Below are 27,747 nucleotides of genomic sequence, written 5' to 3'. Positions count from 1 at the left end.
AATCCAAAAACAAAAAGATTTTCTGACGAAGCCATGGGAGCGAGGATGATGCATGATCGTCCCCGCTCGTCCCCAATTCATCCACGCATGCGTAAAGACACGTAGCCGTATGCGATGTCCGACAGCAAATTTTCCAGACCGTCTGTGATGTTGTTACACCATATTTTATCGTTTTCGTAAGTAAATTTTTCAGCAGTTTTGTAAATCAATAGACAGTTTCAATGTCCGTGACACTTATACTTGAATTTAGAGTTAGAATTGTCTGTATTAATGTGGTAATTGTTCGTATAAATTCCTTGTTATTTCGTTGCTGCCAATGGCAATGCTGCTGCACTGCCCACTTTACCTGCTTCCGTATGTAACCGCACCTAACGTATTTTTGTGCAGAACCAGTTTCGTGAAAAAAATTGCAACTTTAAAAAGAATCGTTAAAAGTTCACATTAATGTGGATCAAACCTACTTCCATAGACGTGTATCAAAAATGAAAACACAACTCAAACCAAAAATTAAATTGAAATTAAGTTGTCGGTTTCTTAATTTTTTTAAAAAATTTTGATAACTTTTCATATGGCGCCACCACTTTTTCACTCATTTTTACAAAAAGGGATATCTCATTGAGGTTAATTAGATACTATATTATTTCATATCGAATGAAAAAGTGGTGGCGCCATACGGAAACTTTTCCAAAAATTTAAATACAAAATTGTAGTTATGAACTTATGATAACCTTGTTTTGGGTAGGCGGTTATTTTGTATGGCTCTCTTTTAACATCGATGGTATCGGACTAGTTGCCAAGGCAGATTTTTCTTGTACCCAAAGTCCAAACTCTACATACAACCTCCCACTGGTCTGTGTCCTTTATGATCAGACATGAGGATGGAGTATTAGGATTATCGCCTCAAACAAAGTTATTAAAAAAACCCAGAAAAACAAGTGCAATGTTTTAGTTGGAAATACAAACAATTTGTTAAATTAACATTAAAACAAAGTTAAATCTTTTGATGGTCATTTTTGAGAACCTCTCTTGCCAATCATCATGCTCAAAAAATTCTGAAAATGAAATATAATATCGCGAAGAGGCTTGTTAAATTTGTCACCCCAAATTGTTCAAATGCATTTAATTAATGTCACTCTCTGATCTGGATCCATTTTAAACAAGTACAAATTGTTGTTTTTCAAGGTTTATTTGTTGAAGTGATAATTTAAGATAAATTTTCTTTTCTTTTACAGATTTTGGAACTGAACACGACCCTTTTCAGCTCTTATTAAAAACAGAAGAAGAATCCAGCACCATGTCTGGGGGAGACTCCAACCAAATCACGAACCAAGGAGGTTTTTACAACCAAGGTGAGGTACTAGTGAACAGACCTCGAAAGAACCCACGGCACCCACAGCAGTAGCCGTGGTGCCCTGTGCTTTTGCTGTAGTGCCCTATTGCAAAAATCCTATACAAATTAGCATATTTTAACATTAAAGGATTTTGGTACTTTTTGCAACACAAAACACAATTTCCACAGATTTACATCAAACTTTACACCGTTTGAAGATAATGATAGTGGAAAGCTTACCTTAAAATATTACTTGCTTAGGTGATGTAGTTTGTGAGAAATGAATAAAACAATGTCATAAAAATACGTTTTTAATGATCACTGAGGCAAACATTTTTTTCATGACATTGTTTTACTCATTTCTCAAAAACTACAGCACCTCAGCAAGTAATATTTTCAGGGAAGCTTTCTACTATCATTATCTTCAAAATATGTAAGTTTAATGTAAATCTGTGGACATTGTGTTTTTTGTCCTACAAAAAGTATATAGACCCTTTAAGAGTGAAGTGCAAGACCTGAATAAGGTAAGAATTCTTGGCCATCCAAGTTTGGCCATCCCAACTACAGTTGGGCCATCCCAACAACAGTTTGGCCATCCCAACTACAGTTGGGCCATCCCAACAACAGTTGGGCCATTCCAACTACAGTTGGGCCATCCCAACTACAGTTGGGCCATCCCAACTGTAGCACTCAAGTTGGTGACCGGTCCAAACTGTAGTTGGGATGATTCCGAAGTTGGCAATGAACAGAGATATTTACTTGAATTGAATGACCATTAAATGTGACTAAATTATTTGTCAACAGGTCCTACTCAAGATGGCCCTCCTGCACACTGTGGCCAGGCACCAGACGCTGGACAAGGGTGGTACAATCAACAAACCAACAGCCAAGCTACATTCTTCAACCCAACAGAATACCAAAAGACACAGCCGGCAGTGTTTAACCCGTATAACCCCGGAGAACCCCCACCCAATATGGGTATACCCCAAGAGGGTCAGCAAGGTGTAGATGGGCAACAGCCGCAAATGGGGTACCCAGCTGCAACGCAAGAACCCCAGCAAGGGTACGCCCAACCAATACAAAATGACCAGTATCCCAACAACCAGTGGAACAATGTGCCGTCAGATAACAACGGAGAACCTCCACCCAATATGGGTATACCCCAAGAGGGTCAGCAAGGTGTAGATGGGCAACAGCCGCAAATGGGGTACCCAGCTGCAACGCAAGAACCCCAGCAAGGGTACGCCCAACCAATACAAAATGACCAGTATCCCAACAACCAGTGGAACAATGTGCCGTCAGATAACAACGGAGAACCTCCACCCAATATGGGTATACCCCAAGAGGGTCAGCAAGGTGTAGATGGGCAACAGCCGCAAATGGGGTACCCAGCTGCAACGCAAGAACCCCAGCAAGGGTACGCCCAACCAATACAAAATGACCAGTATCCCAACAACCAGTGGAACAATGTGCCGTCAGATAACAACGGCAGCTACCAACAGCAACAGTGGGGTCAACAACCTCTGAATGGGACGCATCAATCGAACATGAATAATGTCAACCCGAACAGCTGGAGTGGAGCTCCTGTCCCAGACTCTGGAAATAATGCTCAACAAATGGCTCCTCAAATTGGCCTGTACCAGCCATATGAGAACAGCCAACAACCCCAAATGGGTAACCCTGGCCTTGCAATAACTGACTATAATGATGATAATGACTCGCACAGGGGATTTGGTTCTTTCTTTCATGATGACGACTCAGATTTCTTAGGGTCGAGTGGCACGCCAAGCTTGTCTGCCAGCCAGCGACAAACACCAGATCCTGTTCTTAACGATCATTCATCTGTGGATACTGAACTTCACCAGCAAGAAGCTACTTCAAGTCAGCCCCAAGTGCTGGACAACACCGGTGTCCACATTCACGGAAACCCTGATGGTACACAGCCTGGTGGAGATTTCGAACAACCAGCTACAAACCAGCAAACTCACATGTCAAATCAGCCAGATGTTTATAATCAGCCTGGAGTAGAAGTTCCCCAAGAGCCAAGTGGAGATCTTGGTCCCAGTATCCAACCTGTTAATCAACCTTACAATGCGTATGATTCACCTCCTGTCCGCATCAGTCCCCAGACTATCAGCCCCGCATTTGGGGGTGCTCCAAACCTTGAAAGTGGAAGTAGCGTTGAGTATTCTCAGTCTTCAGATTCTCACGGTCATGGACAGTCACAATCCCAGGATGGGGTGTATTTATATAACAAACCAGAGTCTAACTTTCAATCTATGAGAAATGACCCTACCTTGGTTCCTAGTCCAACATCGGATCAGGAACCTCCTTTTGGGAGTTCTGACCAGATCGCCCAACCTAATCTGAGCCTTCAGGGTCCCCCTTCTTACAGAGATGATCAAATCAGCAATCATAGTCAAATTAATAGCCCATTTCTTGGGGAATCGGGAAGCCTGCACTCCCAACCACCATCAGCATCGACAAGTCGAAGCAACTCCATGTTGGGAGACCATGTTGGCAGTGAGCATCCTTCTCTAAGCCCAGCTTTTCAAGATCAACGTCAGGGAAGTCTCAAGGAAGACTCTCAGAGTTTAGATGTTCACGCTACGTCTCAGGATGAAACAAGTAGAACCCCTGATACAACTGTTGCTCAAGGATTTCTCAACCCTACTTCCATTGATCAAAACAGTAACAGTGCGCCTTCTCCAGACTCTTATCCACAAAATTCTGATACTGTACAGCAAGCCCAATCAAATGTTTATCTTCCTTTAGCCGCTGAACAACCAACCTCTCAACACTTGGCACTTGATGATCCGCAACTTGGACAAGGAGGACAGCATCAACAGCCACATTCTCTGGGTCAAGGAGCCAACTCTCAAAAGCGGCAAAGCCCAAATGAGACACCCACTGTGCAAGACCGTCCTCTTTCAAATCCAAGAACAACAAATCCGACAATGGACACGTCAGTTCATGGTGAGGAGCCACAGCAATCACGTCCAGGCAGTGGTTTTTCCGCAGGACTGCCACCACTCGGTCTTCCTAAACCTCAGCCGACGATCCCTCAAGGCCCAAAGGAACTGAGTCCCACAGACGAGAAGACTCCACTCACCCACCCGAGTGCCTTCCGCAGCGTTCAGCGCAGTCAGCAACCCCTGATGACATCTGTGAATCCCTCCCCTCCACTCTGGTCAGCAGAGGTTCCTCCAATGCCGGCCAATATCCTGCTAGCCCCGGCAGCACCTTCTTCAGCCGCCCTGGTCCTTCCTGTACGTCTCTCCACTCCCCAGGCAAACCCAGTTCCTGGTCTGGCAGCAAGTGTCGCCTCAGTCAGCGTACCATCCCTACCATCAGAGGCCGTCTCCTTATTAACTCAGCAGCCGGCAGTTAACCCAACAACACAGTCAAGTCTCGGACCACAGTCCAGTCTTGGTCTGCCCGTTGCTTCATCATTTTCTCAAACGCCTTCCACTGAAACAAGCACCACTCAAATTACTAGCACTCAAAACTCTTCAAATTCTCTTCTCGCTCAGCCCGCGTTCTTCCCAGTGCAACCATCCTTATCTGTACCTCTTGCTAACAGGACGGCAGACTCGATACAACTGGCAGCGTCAGCTCCCACTCTGACACCACCCGTTGCTGTGACACAAGCAGCTCCTGCGACTTTACCGCAGCAATCAGTGCCTGTATCAAATGCTCACATTCCATCGTCACAGACCCCTGGGCCGGCCGTTGGGGCCTCTGTCGCTCCGAACCACGCACCTGCAGTTCAGCAACAGCAACCAATTCAACATCAACAGCAGCAACCAATTCAACAGCAGCAACAGCAACAATTGAACACTGGCGTGGACAGCCAACAGCAGCAGCTGCCACTGCAGAATCAGCAACAGCAGCAGCAGCAGCACCAATCGTTTCAACAACCAGGACAATCATTCAATCAAGCTCCAGATCAGCAAGGCCAAATGCAACAGGTACATAATGGCTTTCAATTTAAACCTAACATGGGTAGATTTCAAACACAATTGACCCCTTGCCCCACCTTGATTGCACATTTGCACCATGGTTGTCCATCATTTTCACCATTTTGGGAGTTGTTAACCACCGGTTGTTTTCAGAACCAACATAACTCAAAAAGAGATATTCGCATGGTGTTACCACAAACCTCTCTTAGTTCTACTTCCACCGTGCAAAGTTTCATATCCTACTTACCATTTTAGGAGTCAATTCCTCTGTGTACATTTCGACTTCCAAAACGGTGGGACAGGATAGGCACAAGTCAAAGTGCTTTGCGATGTGTAAGGGGTCAAAAGACTGCGCTTATTTTATTATGGTGCTTACCGGAAGCCTGGTTCATACTTGCTGAAAGCGATACGAATTTTGACGTCACAGTCCTAATTTTGCTGTTAATGTTTGGCAGGGGTTGAGCACATTTCAACTGGTACAAATTATTTGTTGGGAATTTGTGACGTCAAAATTCATATTGCATTCGCATTTGCAGGAAGTATAAAACCGGGCTTTACACTGTTTGTAACATTCGCTGTATACTCCCTTTTCTGAGTAAATTGTACTCCGTTTTCTGAGTACATTGTACTCCGTTTTCTGAGTACTTTGTACTCCATTTTCTGAGTACATTGTACTCCGTTTTCTGAGTACATTGTACTCCGTTTTCTGAGTACTTTGTACTCCGTTTTCTGAGTACATTGTACTCCGTTTTCTGAGTACATTGTACTCCGTTTTCTGAGTACTTTGTACTCCGTTTTCTGAGTACATTGTACTCCGTTTTTTGAGTACATTGTACTCCGTTTTCTGAGTACTTTGTACTCCGTTTTCTGAGTACATTGTACTCCGTTTTCTGAGTACATTGTACTCCGTTTTCTGAGTACATTGTACTCCGTTTTCTGAGTACATTGTACTCCGTTTTCTGAGTACATTGTACTCCGTTTTCTGAGTACATTGTACTCCGTTTTCTGAGTACATTGTACTCCGTTTTCTGAGTACATTGTACTCCGTTTTCTGAGTACTGAGGGAAACAAATCCACAGGCTTCATGGTTGGGCAGGACGAACTAAATTATTTTTGTTATTCATTTATTCAAATCTGATTCTGTTTCAGGGACAGCCTCAGAATAGTCAGTGGGGCGACAGGAGGAGTTCTGATCCCTACTACAACAGGCAGCAATACGACCCGCGTTATCAGTATGCCGATTATCGCAACCAGCAGTATGATAACTACGGTAGGTATGCTGCAGCTTACGATCAACAGAGTGGGTACGGCTACAGAGGCTCCGCGGCCTACGATGCTAGGTAGGTACACTCTTGTGTTTAAACACCTCACGTTGGCATTTGAAGGGTCTGTATGCGTTTGGTAATGACTCTGAAAATTAATTGCAATAAAAACTTACAGCAGCTTTTGGATAGTATGATGCATTTTTAGAAACATTTCACTTTGAAGAACTGTGGTAAAATGGAAAATGTTATACATTTTTATCCCCCAGTATTTGAATCTCTCAGATAGTGTGTTCAAATAGCAGATTTTTCATCCTGCATTGACATAAACCAAGCGGATACAAACTCTTTAAAAACATTAATAATAAATTAAAAATTATTATTATTATTTTTTTTTAGGGGGGGTGCAAAACCCACATATCTCAGATGGCTCCATACCAATCATTTGTAGAAAAACTACCAAACATATAAAAGCCTTTAAAAAAAAATATAATATTGACAGTATTTTGGCAAACAAATTGCCAAATGAAAAAAAATATTAAAACAAAATTATTGCCTACCGATCATTTGCCGAAGGGAACAATATCCCCCCAGCTGGAACGGAGTCAGTTTGTTTGTTTGTTAACTGCATGATGTTAATTGCAATGTGCATTGAGAATTGCATCGATGACCTACTTGGTAAACACTGGATCATTGATATACCAAATGTGAGCGATTTTGTTTTGCTTTCACTTGTTTGGAGTAATGTTTGTTGGACCAATCTGGTCTCGAAAATTGTTTAAATTGGCGCAAGATGGACATAATTACTGTTTGACTTCACATGTACTAAGAGACTGATGCTGTAAAGTAATGTTTCCTTCATTTTGTAACAGGAGATCCTACTCAAGACAAGGCTACGGGAACCAAGAGCGGCCCCGATCGAGGCAGGGCCAGGGGTACGCTGAAGGGGAGCGGACACGAGATGGGGAGCGACCTCGATCCCGACAGGGGTATCAAGACCCCTCGAGGCAGGGAGCATACCCCGAACAGGAGAGCAGACCGCGGTCAAAGTCGAGACAAGGATACGATCAATATTACAAGGGCTACGACAGGAAGGACCCGAGGGCGCAGGACTACTACAAAGGTCAGGGTTCATAGGTCGTAGGATTCGTCCTATTAAGGCGTGTCCTCTAAAGAGACTATGCCAATTTGCAGTCGACAGTTTTGTTTGAGGATGTGTATAAGTTTCTGAGTGATTGTTGTAAGTGCCGGATTATTACAGCCCAGTTTAGTGTAAAGAGAGCGTCTTCAAAATCGCTGGAAACATTCCTCTTGGAAACACTGACTTTTCTCAATGGAGAAATACCTCTTGCGGTTAAGTCTGGGACAGTGTTTTATTTGTACGTTCCATCAACATTTTAGGAAAAGGGTATTTTCTCTTTAGGGGAGACCTGTTTAATGCTACCATAGGAACAAGAGTGTGTTAAAAGTTGGGGGGACGCTTCCTTATTCAACCACTACAAAGGTCAGGGTTCATAGGTCGTAGGATTCGCCCTATTAACCATTTTTATCCTCTAAAGAAAATAGTTGGTTAAACAAGTTTATAATTTTAAGCCCACCATGTTGCTGTTTAACTGGATTTAGAATGGGTAAAGGTCCGGAAAGATGTCTTTCCTGTTTACCCCCACTGATCATCTTATCATGAAAACTACTTCCACTTCCTGAGATTAAAGATACACAGAAAATAAACAATCTCATAAGGTACACTAATTCACTCTACCCCCAGGCTATGATGCTTATGGTCGACCGTACGACAGACAAACTCAAGAATACTGGGCGAAGAAGGGCTACTACATCAACCAGAGCTACGACCAACGTAGCAACCGTAGTTACGATGACCGTAGCAACCGTAGTTACGATGACCGTAGCAACCGTAGTTACGACGAACGTTACCAGAACTGGGAGAGACAACACCAGTATTACCGCGAGAGAACTGATGATGACAATCGACAGAACACGTCGGCGCCTGAGCAGCAGTGGCCGGCCGATACGCGGAGTGGTCAGGCGGACCAATCAGATACAGGGTAAGAAAGGTCAAAGGTGGTGTCAAGATCAACGGTCAAGTTTTGCTGTGTTTCCTTCAATTGGGGAAATACAGTGTGTGGGAGCTGGTCTTCACTGCGTGGTAATGACCGGGTTGGTGGCTTGCCGCTGTTAATTGACTGAGATGAAGAATATGTGGTTTTTCTTTTGCCGTTATTTTAGGAAGTGTTCTCTCCCTAACTTGTCAACATCTTTGTTTGTGTGGCTTCTGAGTGGCGCCTTGATAAGACATTGAAAAAAATATAGGGGAGACTGCCACGTAGTGCTAGATAGCTTAGTTGGTATTGCGCCGATTATGTTAATCGCGGTCATTAAATCAAGTCGTGGTCTAGTCCATCTTCTTTCCTCTTTCCAAAAATCATTTGCAATTTAATACTCAGTCAGTTTCCCTTGTGGCTTATTATTGATATATAATCATATTTTTCCGCAGATTTTCCTCGGGTTTCCATCACCAAGGAGGGGACACACCCGAGAAGTACAACGCAGACCAGAGCAGTATATACTCCGGTGACTACACCGACCAGGCTAAAAACAGCAGTGTGGCAGCGACGACGTATCAAGATCAGTACGGTAACTCATATAACTACGGCTATAGCTCGGACAGCTCATATCAGGAGGTCAAACAAGGTAGGTATTTACGTTAAATGTATGAGACCTACAATATGGCATTTGGTGGCAGCAGACTTGCCAGGTTAAAATCCATTGTTCTGGTGATGTGCGCATGCTCAGAACTACGTAAACAATGCCAATTTACAAAATAGTTTGCTGCCACCTACCTAAACCAAAGTCTACCATTGATATCGCTTTCCCTGTCTGGTTTTCTAGCCTTACCAAAAATCAGCTGGAATGCCTTAAGAAGTTGCGGTGAAAAGCTCTGTGAATAATTGACCTTTGACTACTGTATAGCTAAGTCTTTCAGAGGAATTTATATCCAGTTTGACCTGCCCCTAATTCAATTGCGACTCGAGCAGCTATTTGTTAGTTATGGCGCATCACTTCTCAAATTGAAACTGTTATATTTCTACACAGCCACACCGCCACCACCAGAGCGCATGACACCAGCGAAGTTCACTCTCCCTCATGTTATAGCTCGGTTTAGCCCTGGTGGCCACCTCATCAAGGTACTACCCAACATGCCGCTAGAGGGAATGCCAGCCTCTGTGGAAATACATAGCGTAGAGGTATAGTAGTCATTTTTTTAAATACATTTTCTTCCTTGTATCTGAGCTTGACAAGAGAATTAAAAACAAATGAAATCAGAACTTAAAGGCCCAGTCAAACTGCAGCGATAACGATAACGATCGCCAAGAGAACGCGCTCTATTGGTTGAATTGCTCCAGGCAGAATATGCACACGCCCATTCAACCAATAGAATGCGTTCTCTTGGCGTCGTTATCGTTATCGTTATTGTGATCGCTGCAGTGGGACCGGGCCTTTATCCCTAAAACCAACTTTGCACAGCTTTGGGCAAGGGTTGGCCAGGATCACTACCAGGCCTGGAATTTCATCTTTGAGAGGGAAAGCCCTTTTCATTTTACATGTGGATTAAGTTTCCGGTTCAACCGACTGTTTTGGGTTTTCCCCATTGGGGTTTTTCCTCCACCATCTAAAACTGACCATTTGTTCTTGTTTTTCTATTCATCATTTTGTTGACACTAACTGTACTGTTGGATTTATAATCAACTTAATAAATAATTTAATAAATAAATATATAAATAAATAAAACAATTAAAAACTTGCAAAAGGCTTCTAAAGAGACAGAATTGAAATACATGTATAGTTTGAGTTTTGTCCTCATAAATTTTTTTTGTTTTGTCTTGTAACAGACCATGCTGGAACACACCCCAGAGACTGAAGAAATGCGAGCATTTCCCGGGCCTCTTATACGGTAAGTTTGAAATTAGACTGCTCCTGAACCCTTTTTTTTAACCCTTTCTCTAAAATCCCATTCAGTAGAAAGGAATCATATCTCAAAATGTTCCACATCAATCGCTGCAGTGCTTTTATCAAGTAAGATATTACTGTCATAAATTTGTTGAGTTTTTTAAATAACGTGTCCGAAAAAAGAAAAAAAAACTGTTGAGGGTCAAATTCTCGTCAACCGTTTTTGTATTTCTATTTGCAGAGGGGAAACCCATAAGGGTGATGTGCTCAGGTTTTCCCAGCAGAAGTCCGCAGCATGCAGTGAGAGTACAGAGATGATGGATAGGGAGTCAGCGGCTCTACTATGGGAGCTCATGGTTCTACTCTGTCGACAGAACGGGGTATGTACTCACTCACTCAATCAACCAATCCATCAATCAAGTACAAAAGTCAGTTATTGACCCCTTGCACGCACTTCACATGCGGTGACTGTGCCATTCTCACCATTTTGGCGGTCAATAGGTTTCTGTGTAAACGCTGCATTGCCTTAATACGCGCACTTCACTGATTAACGCACAGTGACATTGACCATCAAAATGGCGCATCCAAGATTATTCTGATGATGACAGCAGCTGAATTGGGTCAAAAGAGGGCCTGTATAAAAAGTTTGCTCCAAGACACTGAGGCACAGTTGAATTATTAGTAAGCCTGCCGGAACATTTGAGCTGTAAGGAGTGTATTGAATGAGGTGATTGAGCTGGCATTTCTTATTTGTACAGTAAGTCTATGTCATCCTTTAAGGCAATTTATACGAAGAACGATCTCTATGGAAAAGTTGAAAAGCAAGGTCTTGGCAAAACAAAAAAGGAAGCAAGGTGTAGATGAACGAAGATGTCTTTGTTGAGATCTCTATTTGAGCATCTATGTGATATATCCAGCCGTCGATTTCACCAAACTCTTCCTAACTAAGGATTAAACTTAGGACTTAAGGACGAGTTAAGTTCCGTATCAAAAGGCATTGGACGCATTGAAAGTTGGGACGGGTTACTCGTCCTAAATTGAGGTAGGATTAGTCCTAGCGTTTTGCGAAATTGGCTGCAGTAGCTTGTTTGTAGTACTGCAACAGCTAACTGTATTTTCTCAGATACTACAGTCTAACATAGTTTATGGCAAAAAATAAAATTTAAAATTCATAGTAAAACATTGAAATATATGTCTATTTTCTTTCCCCCCAAAGTCAATCATGGAAACGGACATTTCGGAACTTCTTCTGAAGAACCACCCAATGGTGTCCTCCTCCATAACCCCACCAGACCCCAAGACTGAAGAGGATGCTGCGGCTGGAGAGGAGACTAGCATTGAGGGTCAGAGTTCAGAGGTCGTAGTGCAGAAGAAGCCTCATTTGAGGGATGTTGAGGCCGACACTAGTAGGTTTAGAGAGCTACTGTTGTTTGGACGTAAGAAGGTACGTTTATGAAATAAGTGGAAGAAAATTAATTGCTATAATAGTTGCAATGGGGAGAAAGATTTGTTGTTTTTCTTACGCTTAGGGCCTTATCACACAAGGAAAATTTCACAGGCAACTTGGAGGCAACCAACTGCACTGCATGCTATGAGACCACTTTGGTAGTACATGAGTCATTTTGCAAACAATGTCTTACGATACCCAAGAATAATATGTGAACATTCAAATGTGAATGGATTCTCTTCTTGGAGTTTGCATGGAACTGGTTGCTTGTGAATAGACCGATCCAGTAGGCTCCGCCCACGACGCACGTGTGAGCAAGAACACGTGAGCCTCTCCAATGCCTTTCTGCACAACTCTGTCGCGCGCGCCAAGATAGACGCACGCATGTCGGACCTTATTTGGTTGGACCTTCGTTGCATTGTGATTGGTCAATACGCAATGGGGCGGAGCTTAATGGATCGGTCTATTGCCTTGTATAACGGGAGCTTTACGCCGATTCGTGATAGCACTACACCGTATGTGGGTTTTGTGGCATTGCATGGCGAGGTATCCATGTATAATCAGTTTGTGGTAGTACCACATGTAGATCCACTTTGCTGTGTAGATTTTGCCTATAAATAGGCAAACATGTTTCCCACGCTTCACTCGCCTAACAATGACTAGAGAAAGCTATTGGGAACACGGAGACCACTTTAAGAACTCACTCCATTTAAAACAAAATCCCACAAGTTTTAAACTAATTACAGTCGTTACAACCAAAATTAAGAACAGTATGTTTATTTACTGAAAATTGTACTTGGTTGTTTACTAATAATAATAATAAATAAACAATAGGTATTTGTAATGCCCCAAATCAATCTTAACAGTGTTTCAAGGCGCAGCAGAGACAACAAACTAAGCCTTAATGTTCACAGGTTTGTTATTTCATGTATACGGTTGAAAAAATATTGTCTGCAACCATTTAATCCTGTAGAATATCATTAGTTTCGTCTGCCGATTGCATTTAAAAAATTGACTCTCTAATCACTGGGAATGTGTGACAGTTTAACCATACAGATTTTTCTCTGAATACTAAATGTAATTATTTTATAGACGGTAATTGATTGCACCTGTCGCATAACACTCACAGCTGTGGCCAAAGCCTTCTGATGAATATGCACTGACTGCCTTTTTATGTGAAAGCTCAATCAATGTATTAGTAACTTGTTTGGTTACAAATGAATGTTTTGTGTGTTACAGACAGGCTCCAAGGTTAAACTTAGTTTTGTGATGCAATCATTTTTTTCAAAAGATAGAGGCCCTTTGGAAATTAAAACAAAATTACAAACCTCTTACCTCGCATTTAAACAAACATTTTTGGGAAAGATTTATTTGCAAACAAACACAATTAACTAGCCACTTCAAAATTTAGAAATAAGTGAGTTTTAAAAATCATACATATTGTATGTTTATACATGTAGTACTAAAGCAACTTCTTGCTTTGTTAATCCCTCACAGGATGCACTTGAGGCAGCAATCAAGGCGGGGCTTTGGGGCCACGCCCTCCTCCTGGCCTGCAAGATGGACAGTAGAACTCACACTAGTGTCATGACTAGGTATGTATAGACCAAACACACCCAGACTAAGCGAAGATATTGACAAACCAGGGAGACCATTTGAGAGACTCCCACAGCTTCTTTCCTCGCACTGTCCAAGCTTCCTCAAGACATTCTTGAGCTGTAGGAATCCAGCTTGCTGCTTTTGCTTGCACCCTGTGTTTATTTTGGCACCTAAAGCCGTCCACCATCTAGAAGCTTAACAGGCTTAGACATGTAGCAGAATAGACGTAGATGTAGACCACAGACATAACGGCTAGTGATCTCAGTTGGTAGAGCATCGCAAGTTAAATTGATATACTCTCCCAGGTATTTCTGAATAGAATTTTTTAAGTGTAATTTTTCTTGATTGTTTGTAGATTTGCCAACAGTCTAACGATGAACGATCCCCTACAGACACTATATCAACTCATGTCAGAGAGACAGCCTGCTGCAGTCACTGTGAGTAGTAGAGACTTATTTTATGGGGAACTTATTAGGGTGCTCCAAGAGCAAGACAAGGGGCAACATAGGGCCATGAACTCCATCTTATTCAAGGTCTGCAAGAGTGGCCTTGTTTAAGGCGATGAATAAAAACGAGCAGAAATTTTGATGGAATTAATGTTCTTCATCAGATATAAAGAAGGTTGCTTATAACTCATTCTCATTTTTTTTTTTTTTTTTGCCAGAGCTGTGCGGATGAGAAGTGGGGCGATTGGAGACCGCATCTAGCCATGATCCTCTCCAATCTAAGCCCAGATTCAGAGCTGGACAGTAAGAGCATCGTCACCCTCGGTGACTCCCTAGGTAAGGTCTCAAACGCTAGTGGCAGTATTTCTGAGAGAAAATTTCGTTCAGGACAGTTCATAGTGGTGTTGCGTTTATAAGAAGACGAACATTCTAAATGACTGATAATTTTTTGTTTTCTGCAATGATGACTCTCGATTGATGCCTTCAGACTGTTTGTTAAACTCGGTATCGACACTTGTGTTTTTAAGCAAAACACTTGCCACTCTACAGAACTCAAATTAAAACCATGGTTGCTGTAAGTTCTGTAACAGATTTCTTGTTTCCTCGTTTTTCTTATCAGCATCACGAGGTTTGTTGAAGGCATCTCACTTTGTCTATCTGATGGCTCAAGTTGGACTGGGCGTCTACGGTAGCAAGACAACCAAGATGGTCATGATCGGTGCTAGCCACAGGTATGTCCTTAAACCAGGGATGAGAAGTCTAGCCTTTGATCTGAATGCAGACTTTTTGGAGTCTTCCTGATAAACTAAACATGCTGCATTTGTTCTGATATTCTGTCAAGGGGGATAACCCTGTTTCCGGCATAGAGGTATGTGGCAACATGTCCCTGGTGGTAGTTGATTCGGTCGACAGCCAATAGAAGTTAAGTGTGGCCCTTACCTTAAAGTGACCGCCCACGCGGCCCGTGACGTTAGGCAAAGCATAGGCAAGCTTTTATAAAACAATTTTTTTGTATTGCATATATTTGACTGTTTGTAAATAAACCCCCCAAAAAACAATACCTTTTCTACTGTAATTCCCTTCTTTTCTTCCAGTCTTCCTTTCCAGAACTTTGCACTGAATTCCAATATCCAGCAGACGGAGGTCTACGAGTACGCTCAACTGCTTGCCAATAAACACTACAGCTTGCCTAATTATCAACCCTATAAATTCATCTATGCTACCAGACTAGCAGAACATGGATTCACAACACAGGTGGGTGTCCCCGAAATATTAAACAAAATCTAAAAGGTTTTGATTGCTCTTCACATCTCCTTTTCCCCTCCAAGAATTGTCTAGTCTACAGAAGTCAAGTTCTTGGCACAATTTCATAAAGCCTGTAAGCATAAAAAACATGCTAAGCACAGACAAATCTTGCTTAACAGACACAGGTTACCAGCACAAATTCCACAAAGTTTAGAATGGTGCGTCTGGTGCCCTACTTATTTTTGCTTTGAGCAAAGAAATTTTATCTGCTTAACAGCAGTTTATGAAATTGAGCCCTGGCGGTTAATTCATCAGGGTGTCGGTTCGAATCCTGGTCATTACTTTTGTTTCATGACTTGTGCAAGAGGCTTGTATTTTGAAATATCATTTGAAATGTAGAATCATCTATTAACTGGTGCTTCCTCTTATCCTTTTCAGGCGCTCCATTACTGTGAAGTCGTAGCTAAAGCCGTGTTATACATGCCGAGTCTGTACAGCTCAACGTTAGTCAACCAGATCTGTCAGGTACGGATGCACAAGTTATCAATTACTAACATCGCTAAGTTCTGTTTTCGGACCATAACTCTAACCTAGTCACAACCAAAAGAATCTTCATCAATTTCCCTATCATAACGCACTACCCACTATTAAAAAAAAATCTGAAATGTGCTAATTTTTCCGACAGTAAAATATTTCTGAAATGTGCTAATTATTCAGACAGTAATATATTTCTAAAATTTGCTAACTTTTCAGACAGTAAAATATTTCTAAAATGTGCTAATTTTTCAGACAGTTTATCCATGGTAGTTGTTAAAAAATGTGCACTTCCCCTTTTCCCCCCAGCTTTCTGATCGTTTGGTATACCATGACGACCAATATTATGACGGGCAAGTTCTGATCAATCCAGAATGGCTGTCCAAGCTGACTGATATTCTCAGACAAATGAATGTAAGTTTAGTGGGACCGTCATAGTTCATCTACTTGTATTTTTGATGTGCTAGTGTTTGATTGTAATGAATTTTGTGAGATATGTAGGAGGGGGTCTATCTTCACAGGAGCTTCTTTTCCTGCTCTTGATTAAGATTCTGACCTTGGCCCAATTTCATAAAGCCTGTAAGCACAAAATTTGCTTAGCATGAAATTTCTTCCTTGATAAAAACTAGATTACCAACCAAATTTTGTATTTGTTGCATATTGCTTGTTGCTGACATTTAGCTGTTGTTTGCTTATCCTGAGTCAAATCATGTGGACATTTGGTTGGTAATCCTCTTTTTATTTAGGAAGAAATTTCATGCTAAGCAAATTTGTTGTGCTTACAGGCTTCATGAACTTGGGCCCTGAGCTCAATCAGTTTCATAGAGCACAAAAGTAGCTAAGCTCAAAAGATTTTTATGTAAATTTTCTTGTGGGAGGAGTGTTGGCCTTAAAAAGAGCCCTTCTTTTTATAAAACACCTTTCTTTAATAACCATCTAACTAGATTTTTGTCCTTGCGATGGAATTTTTAAATGCCTTTTTTTTTTTGAAATACTGTTCGCTTTATGAATGCTGTATATTATTATTACTATTTTTTTTTTTTGTATTTTTTTCACATTTTCTATTTATCAAAGCAGTGGCAATTATTAAAATTATTATTATTTTATTTGTTTAACCCCCTCCCCTGCAGGATGGTCAGATCCAACCGTCCTCTACGTCTGGTACCCCAATACCTTGGAGTGAATCCTACAGCAATCTCAGTACGATGGGGGAGAGTGTCGGAAGTAGTGGACCGACGTTTGAGGTTGACCCTGCTCATGTCAACGAGGGCGGAGAACCTTATGCATCCGGTAATTTGTTCTTCTGTGTTGTTGTTTTGAAGTTGTTTTTACAATATGTGTACTTTTGCTTTCTCAGTGTAAACTTTTTAGCATTTTTGAAAGGCCCTCGACCTCGACTTTAACATGTCTCCTCGTCTGTTCTTTTTCACTTTGTCTCGAAAAGTTATATCGAATTGTTTTTCTTCTTTTTCTGGATAGTTGGCGACTACGCCCTGACAACGAGCGGCTACTACCATCAAGAGCCCTCAACTTCAGATGTAACAACTGACCTGTCACAGAATCAACACAGTGCCTATAGCTACGATCAACAACAGCAACAACAACAACATGAGCAACAACAACAACAACAACAACATCAACAACAGCAGCAGCAACAGCATATGGCGCAGGGTGATCCTGCTCTAACGCAAAACTCGGGCAACTACACAACATTTGGGCAGCAACCGCTCTCGTCCGTGCCTCGCAACGTCGACCCTGGTGCCTCGCTAAACAGTAATTTCTCAGAGTACAGCACAACGAGCGCAACTTCGGCTGGTGATTCCGGAACAGAGCTGGAGGAGAGCAGAGCATCGAGGGCAGCATTCGACTACTATGGTACAAGCACGAGAACTGTAAGTCGTTAGATTTTACTATTTTAGTTGGCACACGGTAGTAAAATTATAAAGTACTTTCAAATCAAGTATCCAAACTAACACTGATTGGATCTTGTGAAACCCTTTTATTGAACCTTGTGAAAGCTTGTGAAATCCTTGGATGCCTTGTAAAACCTCATGAAACTTTTGGGTGAAACATTTGGAACCCTTGGGTTGAACCCACGCCAGGACACATGATAAATTTATCCTTTTGATTGTCAAATTCTAACCAGATAAATTCTACTCTTATCACTTTTCAGAGCTCTTTCAGTCAATACGGCCAGAAGGCACCCGGTCCACCCTCACCGGCGCACACCTTGACACCCCCACACACACCAAGTGGAAGAGCCCGCACCTATTCAACGGACTCAACCAAACACTTGCAGAGGGAGGATCCCAAGCCAGAGCCCAAGCAGGAAATCAAGGAGAAGCCAAAGGAGAAGCCCAAAGCCAAACAGGGCGGCGGTCGGGGTTGGTTTGGAGGATTTTTCAGCAAAGTCACGGGGCGGGGAAATCAAGTTCATCTACCTGATGATAACAACAAGAAGGTAAAGAAGAAAAAAAAACTTTGTTGATTTTTCATATTTTGTTTATAGACCGGGTCGCCGTATGACAACTACTATCTCGAACGGCCTTGTACAGCAATTGCCGAGGTGCCCTGTGCTTTTGCTGTGGTTCCCTGGGTAAGGTCACAATACAATGCATGAATAGTGTCTCAGATTTCTGAGGGTTAATGTCTGTTCACAATGCTGCTGCAAGAACTGGACACTCGCTGTCACCTTACTAATCGCGGATGGATTTGACACTCTTGTAAAAACACTGTGACAGTGTTGGGCTGTGTTCTCCACGTGTTGGGCTGTGTTCTCCACAAGTAGACACTATATTCAGATGAAAACTTTCACATGCTACTTTAAAATTGAATCTTTCTTTATATTTGTTTTATTTCTTTTATAATCAGCATTGTTTTGACGAAAGCCAATCTATGACCTTAACTTTAATGATGATTTTGAAAATTGAAAACTTTCCCACAGATCGAGTTTTCTCAGTAAGTAGACTACATTCAGCTGGAACTTACACATGTAACCACATGTATCTTTTTGGATAATTCTGCTGATAAATTTGCATTACATTGACAAAAGCCACATATAATCCTACCCTCATTGATGAATTTGATTTTTTTTAAACTTTCCGACAGATCCAGTGGGACCCCAAAACTAAACGATGGATAAACGAGGATGAAGATGAAGAAGTAAGTAATTTATAGCATTACTCACTATGACACAGAGGAACAACAAGCTTGGGCGGAGCCTCTCTGCTTTAAGAAAATGACATTATTATAAAAATATATTTGAGGAAGATAGTGGTACATTTTTAGTGCTTAAAAAAAAAAAAACCCAAAAAAACATACTTTTTATTTATTTTTTCTATTTTTTATTTTGACATTTTTTTATATTTATATTTACTTTGTTTTATTGTGAAGATTTATGAGATAAGAATAACATTGCATTGAATGAACAAACTGTTGATAACTTTTTAAAACTTGATTTTCAGTATGTAGCGCCCCCACCAGCTCCACCCAAAGACACCGACCTAAAGCCAGCTGTACCTACTCCCCAAGGAGGCGGGAGCCAGACCTCCGGACCCTCAACCGGCCCGCCAGCCTTTGGTGAAAATAAATTCAGAAAGCCAGGTATAAGACAAGATATTGTCAACTCAATATTTCTTTTTTACCCTTTATACAACTTTCCCATTTCTCCATTTTTTTGTTTTCTTGTAAGAAACCGGGTAGCCACCAAGGAATTATAAACAGATCATAAAATGTGTCTATCTTAAGAAGTCATTTAGAGTGTCTGTAACAATAGTAACTAGTTATAATGTAGCGCATTTTATAACATTGATTCAATGCGCATTACATAAGAGACCTGGTCATTGGGCTTGTCATGGCCTTGCGTATAAGAACACCAGACTCGACTTACGGTGTTCCTGATCAGCAGAGTATGTGTACGTAAGCAAGTAAAATTGTAAAATTGCCAGAAAAAAAACCAGGTTCTACAAAACACACAAAGATAAGATTTTTCTCTCAAATTTGAAATCAAATTGTAGGATATTGTTTCGCTTTTTGTTTACAGCGAGGAGAAACTATGTTGATGTGGTTGGTCAGAGCAGTGGGGCGTCGGTGTCTAAAGCCAGCATGCCACCACCCAGTACGCTGTTCCAGTCACTACCCTCGGGACCACCAAGTACCTCAATGAACTTCTTCGTCCCCGGACAAGGTATGTGTTCAGGAGACAAGAACGGAAAATACTGCCGAAGAAAATTTTGTGATTGCGGCTTTTGCCTTGTTCATCAACATTGGTATGAAGTGTGACATCCGATAGAGCGGAATATAATGACGAACATTGGTGGCAGTCTGTCTATTCTTGTATGCCATACATGTATTTGTATAACAACAGGACAAAGGTCATGAGTTGGGGGTCACAGAATAACCCCAGAAAGGGATTTTACAAGACAAGGCAGAGCCTGTTGTCAAGTGAAGTGAACAGAAGCGTTTTATGATAGGTGCCTTGGACAGTTTGGGCTATTTTTCTAAACAACATGACATGGTCTATAGAGTTTGTCACTTGATAAAATAACTTGCAAAAAGTCTTATGCTGTGAATTTGTTTTTGTGAACAGCAGCAGCAGGGGATGAGACGCCTAACCCTGGCCAGCAGCAGCATGTCGCTAATCCATCCTCTCGTTCAGAGACGCCGGCTACGCCAGCAACGCCACACAGTGACACATCACCACAGCAGCAACAACAGGTATTTTTTCAAACTGACAGACAAATGTGACCCAACCTGAGAATTATTCATTATTGTCACAAATTTTTGGAAGTGAACCTGAAGATACCTCAAAAGCAAACTTAATGACTGTAACTCGGAAGTCTCAGGAATCCTGTGCACATGGATGCATGATAAGCAAACATAACCACGGTTACTCCGAATTCCTTTAAAGACAAATACTAACACTGTTGCTCGGAAGTCTGAGGAAACCTCTGAACAAGGATGCCTAAGCAAACATTTCACTGTAGCTCGGAAGTCTGAGGAAACCTCTGAACAAGGATGCCAAAGCAAACGTTTCACAGTAGCACGGAAGTCTGAGGAAACATGTAAACAAGGATGCATCATAAGCAAATGTAATTGCTGTAGCTCGGAAGTCTGAGGAAACCTGTTAACAAGGATGCCTTTTAAGCAACCATAATCACTGTTACATTCATACCTAATTCATTAACTTTAAACTTTACACTCTGGACGTTGTGTTCATAAAAAAAAACTCAAAAGTAGCCATCTTTTTATATAAACTTTTCTCTTATAGTTTTTCAATCCAAATGCATTTACTGCAAACAACGGCAACTACAACGAGGCGCCAGCCAGTCAACCACAGTATCCACAACAACAACAAAGCCAGTATCAACAACAACAACAACAACAGCCCGATCCACAAAAACAAAGCCAGTATCAACAGCAGCAGCTACCCGATCCGCAATATCAAGCCAACAATTCTCAGCTAGCGCCACCACAAACTCGAAATGAAGAAAATGTAAGTTGATACAAATTTTGTATTGCAAAAACAATTGGGGACTTTAGTAGTGGACACTAGTAGGCAGCAGAAATACCAGGTAAATCCATTGTGCGCATGATCAGAACTTCGTTCACAATAGAAATTTACCCGGTAAGTCTGCTGCCACCTTGCGTTCCAAAGTCTCCCATTTTAGTGAGGCAACTCGTTCTCTAGTTCATCAATCAAGGGAGACACCAGTGAGGGGAAGGTGGCCACTATTAGTGGCCTCATCATGCAGGTATTCCACAATAAGGTTTAACTGAAAGCTTATAGAGGCCTCGATGAATACATGAGGCCCCAGGTCGTTTGCATTTTATGCAAAATGATTGACCTTTATGCAAATCACGCTTAAACAGGCCACGATGTAGACATGAGGCACCAGATCATTTGTATTTTATGCAAAATGATTGACCTTTATGCAAATCATAACCACTTGCTCCATGACACTAAAACATTCACCAGGTCAAAGGTCAATCTCATTGAACAGCCTATACAACCCAGACTCTTAGAAACTTCTTTCTGAACTGGAGCTCAACTGGTCAGTTTGTGACAGAAGCTACTGACCATTTTGTTGCTTGCACTGCTTCACTTTCAACACAGTAACCCTTTCCTTACCAGAGGCTACCTAGCCGACAGCTCTCATACCACTTTTTTGGTTAATAAGTATAGTAGGCATATGAGTTCTCATAATTTTTTTCCTGATTTGAGGACTTTCTCAAACTGTCCTTGAGCCTGCACATTTTTTTCTTTTAAAAGGATAAAATGGTCACCTATGGGAGAAACAAATATTTGAGACTTTCCGACTGTGCAGTTTTGTATTTCCGTCAACGTCCCGCCTGTAAACCTCTCGTATTGTAACTTCTGGGAGTGTCTGGGTCTAGACTAGTAAGCCATATTTGTTAGGAATGCTTTACACTTGTCAAATACTATTAAAAACGAAAATAACAAAAATTAAGCTTTCATAGTCATAACAAGAGCTTAAAAAAATTTGCCAATGAGTACGCGAATGCTATAATGTTAGAATATTTGTTTCATGTGTAAATAGTCAACAAATGTTGACGACAGTGGTGGTTGAATCAGAGCAGTTTGGTAAGGATAGGGTTATTAGACAACATTTTAAATGTTTTTGATATCTTGTTCCTTTCTGTTTACTCATAAGAACATTTTCAATTTGGTTCACATGATATTCATAATCAAATGCATGCATCAACAATTCCACCAGTAGTCATAAAGTTATACTTTTGGTGGGAGGGGGGGGGGGGGAGGAAAGACACGAAAGACTTGAGTTTGATTCATTCATCCACTCGGAAATATTTATTAATTTGAGGAGTGTGACCTTCCAGCTGCCATTCGTTTTAATTCATTGAGTTCCAATTGACCTCAGATTGACCTAAACTTGAACTATGACCTCTTTGGAGCAATTCTTTGTGGTGAACTGTGATAATCTCATAATCTTAGTTACAACCCCAAAGTGACCTTGTTTGGGGTCACAAAAAAAGGTACCTTGCATCTGGAAAGTAAAATCTCAAGATTTGTCGTCATGGTTTTAAAGCTGAATATTGCAACCATTATTCCAACCTCTCACTGTACGTGCATGCCCACAGCACATTGTTGTCATTTTGACAAATAACTTGTTTTATTTATTAATGTTATATATTCAGGCCTGTATGCTTCGTTTTTAAAAAGGCAAGGGCACCAAGGCTGTTTCTCTTAAGCAAAGGGCACCCTATGAGGAAATTGTAAATTTCTACTGGAGCATTTCAAGGGCACCAAGGCAATGGCAAGGGGCAACGGAGGCAATCGCCTCCGTTGCCTCCGTGAAGTATCAGGCCTGTATATTGATAATAACCAATCCATTTTTGGAATGTCCACAATCACTGCAAAATTAATTGACGATCGAAGGTGTTTATTGCTAGATCTTTTATAGATTTTCAGCACAAAACTTCCTTCCTTTGCACACCACTCTTAACCCCACCCCAGCCCTAAGCCCACTCCTTACCTAAAGGACTCAAGATTATATTTAGCGTTCAGTTTGCGCATGACATCCTACCTGATGATCTTTTTTATTTTTATTTTACTGCTTGTTCCCCCCCCCCCCCTCTTCCCCATGGTTTGTTTTTCGGTTTTTCTTTCTTTGGCTGGGTTTTCCCCCGACCGCTCAGTTATCTCGGTCTAGTTCCATGAGCTCGCTGTCGTATGAGGTTAGCCACCATTTGCAAGAGAAGGTATTTAAATATATCTTTCTTATCTCCCCTGTCTGACGACCCACCCTAGCTATCACTTCATCTTGGCTCTCCATCGACCCACGTATCACTGCTTTTTGTTTGCCTTTCACTGTCCTCTCATTTTACATTATGCAGCTCTTATTTTTACATGTTTATGTTTCATTGGTTGCCCACTGAAATCAATCCTATCTTGCCTCGTTCTCCTTGATGCTGTTTGTCCATGGCTTTTCACTTGTTGGTACTCACTGTCCCCTCACTATCTGTAGCTACTTGCTCTACTATCACTGTAGCGCTCATTGCTCACTTGTAGTTACTCACTTTACTTTCCTGTCACTCACTGTAGTTCCTTACTGCCCACTCACCAGAGCTACTCACTCGATATTGCTACTCACTGCTCATTTCATGTTGCTACTCACTGCTCATTTCATGTTGCTACTCACTGCTCATTTCATGTTGCTACTCATTCCTGTCACTTGTTGTGGCCACTCACTGTCCATTTCTTGTAGCTACTACTTGCTCTTCTTTCACTCACTGAGGCTATTCACTGCTTACTCACCGTAGCTACTCAATTTCCTGTCACTCATCGTAGCTACCCACTGCTCATTCCCTGTAGCTTCTTATTCTCCTGTCACTTGCTGTGTCTGCTCCCTATAGCTCCTTACTGCTCACTCACCCTAGCTACTCACTCGCTGTAGCCACTCAATTCCTAGTTGCTGTAGCTTCTATCAGCTCACTCATCGTAGCTACTCACTACCCATTTGCTCTAGCTATTCACTTTGCTTTCACTTGTTGTAGCTACTCACTGCTAGCCTGCTAGCTACTCACTCCCTTGTCACTCGATGCAACGACCCACTGTCCTGTAGCCATAGTTTTGTTTGTGGCTACTAACTGTCCCCTCACTTGCTATAGCTGCACAAGGTCCTCTCAATTGCTCTTTATAATCACGGTCCACTAACATGCTGGAACTTCTCATTGTCCACTAACTAAACTTGCTGTAGCTACTAACTCCCTGACTCTACTTTCTCGCTATAAGTGTAGATACATAAAGTGTATTTAGCCTCTAGGCACTATATATCGTGCTTGTTGATCATTGCATCTTCTGTGACTGTAGATGTATTTGCTCTTAGTGTAATCTTGGAGCTAGTTAATTAGGAGTGGGTTTGAGTTTACACTTACAAGCATCACATGAGTTACTCATGAGTGTCATTCGAGTTACACATGAGAATTACACGAGTACCATGTGATTTACCCCGTGAGTATCTCTCATCAAATATCCCCTACAGATGCGATCAATTTGATTACAGCCTTCAAATTTTTCTCTGTGTTTATATAGGGTGCATTTCGATAAGCTTCCCTGGGTCGACCTCGCAGTGCTCACTCAGGTGACCCCCTTACAAGAGCTAATCGAACGACCACACTCGCCCTCTCGTGGTGACGGCATGCACCTCAGGTCACCCCCAACTGACCCACTCCACAAGCAGGGCACTTGGGGCTGACCCGGGTGAGCCCCATCAAAGCTATTCGAACATACCGGGGCAGACCTGGGTCGACCCAGGGAAGCTAAACGAACGCACCCTTTATAGTCTCTAAATAGTCATCCATGAAACGATATATATCACAATATTATTATTACCTTGTTATTTTGTTATCATTCGTCCATCAATTTAATTGCATGTCAACTCACAGATATTCATCTTCATGTAAATTTTAACTGAGCTCTTCTTTTCACTGCATGTTTCACTGTAAACCTCAAGGGAAACTGACTTGTACATTTTAAATAAATTTGGGGTGAACAAAGACAAATCGACTTGAGTGGGATTTGAACCGTTGACTTCCAGAGTAACGTGCTGGCCCTCTACCAACCGAGCTATCGAGACTCTCTATTTTGGCAATATCTTTGTTCGGTTGGCTTCTGACTGGCACCCCGAAGAAAGATATTGACGAAATAGAAAGAGAAGGTCATGGTAGGGCTAGATAGCTCAGTGAGTAGAGCACTGGCACGTTTTCAGAGGTTGTTGTTTGAAATCCCGCGGCCGTAATTTTGTCTTTGTTCAACTTTAAATTATTTTATTTCCAACTAACCACCTCACACAATTTGTCCATGATATGTTTTTCATTGGGTTAATATTCGTCCATTGAGGTAGAGTGTTGCACTTTAGGATTACTTCATTTTTCTGAGCAAACATACAAATAGTTCATCTGCGTTTGTTGTTCTTTCTGGCAAGCTGGTCTTTCTTTTAATTCTCGGTCAAACTGTGTCTCACTGCATCGTCTCCATGGGTAGTTTAAATTGTGACGTAGGAAAATGTCCGTTTTCGCTCTGTAGTTGATTAGATGTTCACGTCATCGCTAGAATTTATAGAAATAAAGAATCATTGTGGTGACTTTGAGGTAGTGTGAGAGACAACATCCTATGGAAACAGGCCGTTTAATTTATTCAAATTTATTCAAATTTATTCTTACAGAGAACATGGAAGGATTATCGAAGTGTACGTATTTAAATATATAATCGCCACTTAGTTTATATGCAACTGTGTGCTTCTAAATAGTGAACATTCTTTATTCCTGTCTGTTTAACACAACTTGCTAAGCATCTGGGTCTTGGTGGTGTAAACTATAAGCATAGGATGGTATGCCTTGGGCCCAATTTCATAGAGCTGCTGAGCACAAAAATTTGCTTAGCATGAAACTTCTTCCTTGATAAAAACAGGCTTTCTAACCAAATTAATTTCCATTTGTCGCATATTGCTTGTTACTGGTATTCAGCTATTGTTTGCTTTATCCTGAATATCACGTGGAAATTAGGTCGGTAATCCTAATTATATCCTAAGGCAAAAATTTCATGCTTAGCACATTTTTGTGCTTAGCAGCTCTGTGAAACTGGGCCCTGGTCTTGGCCTTGATGCACCTTAGAAATGTTTCAAAAAAATTGTCTGAGTTTTTAGAGGACGTTTTCCGCAGGGAATAATATTGAGCGCGTAATACTTGGTTCTTATAGCGCACATATCCTAGTTGGTAGATCAAGGCGGTTTACAAGATTTTTATCCCTGTACCTTCGTCATACTTTAGACCATTCCTCTAAGTATTTCAACTCCCTGGGGAGCATACAGCCTGCTGAAATCCACCACATGGGGGTTATTTTTTTAACGATGTGGTGGTTGCCAACAACTGTTTCTGACCGAAGTTGTATTTGGTTGACGATGCGAAAGCGCAACCCTGTCTTTGCCCCTGAAGCAGAGTTGGATCGGCATCAAATTAATTGCGGTGGTCCAAGCTTCTCAATATTTTTTCTTGTCTTTTGGTGTTGGATGTGTGGAATTTTTATGCTGGTGAGTTAGGAAGTTGGTGAAATTGACAGCTGGAAAAGAGTAAGGGGATCTTGGTCATTTGGTCAAGCGTAACATGGCTAAAACAGCTAACAAAGTATATCGAAATGCCCTTGGCGTAATATTTTTTTGTTGATTTTAGGTTTTAGTTCCTGTTTTGTTTTTCACTTGTCAAAATGTGAGATCATTAACAATTGTTCGCTTTGATTTCAGAAATGTTTATCACATTTTTTAACTTGGATCTTTGTTTTGACGCTCCCTGTGAGATAACAACCGCCTTGTTTTACTTTTCCCTCTTGAAACAGACCACACAGGTGGAGGATAAATCATCAGCCAGGCAGCAACCCCAAGCTGCTCAACCACCTCCTACTCAGGCAGCAGGACCAGTGTTCTTCAACCCTCAAACATTTCCCAATCAGCTAGGGGGTCCATCCATGCCCCCGTCAGCCCCATCAGGGGGTGGGCCCTCCTCAGCCAGGCGAGGGTATGGGACTCGGAGGCAGTACCCGACCGCTAGGTAAAACTTGTGTCGAGGTCTTCACTAGGACTTTTTGGGGAGAATGGATTGGACTTCATCAGGGGCGGATATCACTAATCACGGCGATTATCTTGATGAGTTGTCAGTATTACCATCGGGATTTGGATTGTGACATCACACTTTGCTTAGCAATTAAGGTTGCTATTATACAATCCCTTCAAATTGGACTGGAAAAATCAGAAATGTAAAGAACAGAGCGCCATGTAGAAACATAAAAGTACATAAAGGCGTTTTGAGTTTTCAGATTACATTGAGGAATCAAAGACCAAGAACTTGGACATTTATTGGCTCATCTTTGAAAACTTTTTAAGCAAACTCTAAAACATTTAAAGCTAGACACAACAATTAAAAA

General features: G+C 41.5%; 1 protein-coding gene across 4 annotated transcripts; it reads left to right on the top strand.

Annotated features, from left to right (window-relative positions):
* Positions 1–90: 90 nt before the first annotated feature.
* Positions 91–27,747, top strand: LOC117302893 (protein transport protein Sec16A-like). 4 transcript variants are annotated; one of them, XM_033786861.1, is made up of 29 exons: positions 91–176; positions 1,233–1,349; positions 2,135–2,632; positions 2,810–5,301; positions 6,442–6,632; positions 7,427–7,677; positions 8,320–8,617; positions 9,067–9,263; positions 9,666–9,817; positions 10,463–10,524; positions 10,762–10,900; positions 11,737–11,964; positions 13,465–13,562; positions 13,922–14,003; positions 14,231–14,348; positions 14,632–14,743; positions 15,107–15,266; positions 15,696–15,782; positions 16,101–16,205; positions 16,922–17,081; positions 17,271–17,683; positions 17,965–18,252; positions 18,900–18,953; positions 19,256–19,394; positions 19,834–19,977; positions 20,383–20,507; positions 21,061–21,285; positions 23,469–23,531; positions 27,163–27,747. In XM_033786861.1, the coding sequence occupies exons 2-29, from the start codon at positions 1,295–1,297 to the stop codon at positions 27,376–27,378; spliced, it is 7,152 nt and encodes a 2,383-aa protein (XP_033642752.1). In that variant the 5' UTR covers positions 91–176; positions 1,233–1,294; the 3' UTR covers positions 27,379–27,747. The 4 variants fall into 4 exon arrangements, with proteins under 4 accessions (XP_033642752.1, XP_033642753.1, XP_033642751.1 ...); XM_033786862.1 differs by lacking the exon at positions 23,469–23,531 and adding an exon at positions 25,997–26,020 and having other exon boundaries at positions 20,380–20,507; XM_033786860.1 differs by having other exon boundaries at positions 20,380–20,507.

This window comes from Asterias rubens, chromosome 19 (genome assembly GCF_902459465.1).
Source record: "Asterias rubens chromosome 19, eAstRub1.3, whole genome shotgun sequence".
Lineage (NCBI taxonomy): Eukaryota > Metazoa > Echinodermata > Asteroidea > Forcipulatida > Asteriidae > Asterias > Asterias rubens.
This window is presented reverse-complemented; position numbering and strand designations above follow the sequence as displayed.

Coding starts and splice junctions, on each gene's coding strand:
- LOC117302893 (XM_033786860.1), top strand. CDS start 1,295: ATGTCTGGGGGAGACTCCAACCAAATCACGAACCAAGGAGGTTTTTAC. Junction 6,633..7,426: donor TCCGCGGCCTACGATGCTAG/GTAGGTACACTC, acceptor ATTTTGTAACAG/GAGATCCTACTCAAGACAAG. Junction 18,954..19,255: donor ACGAGGATGAAGATGAAGAA/GTAAGTAATTTA, acceptor CTTGATTTTCAG/TATGTAGCGCCCCCACCAGC.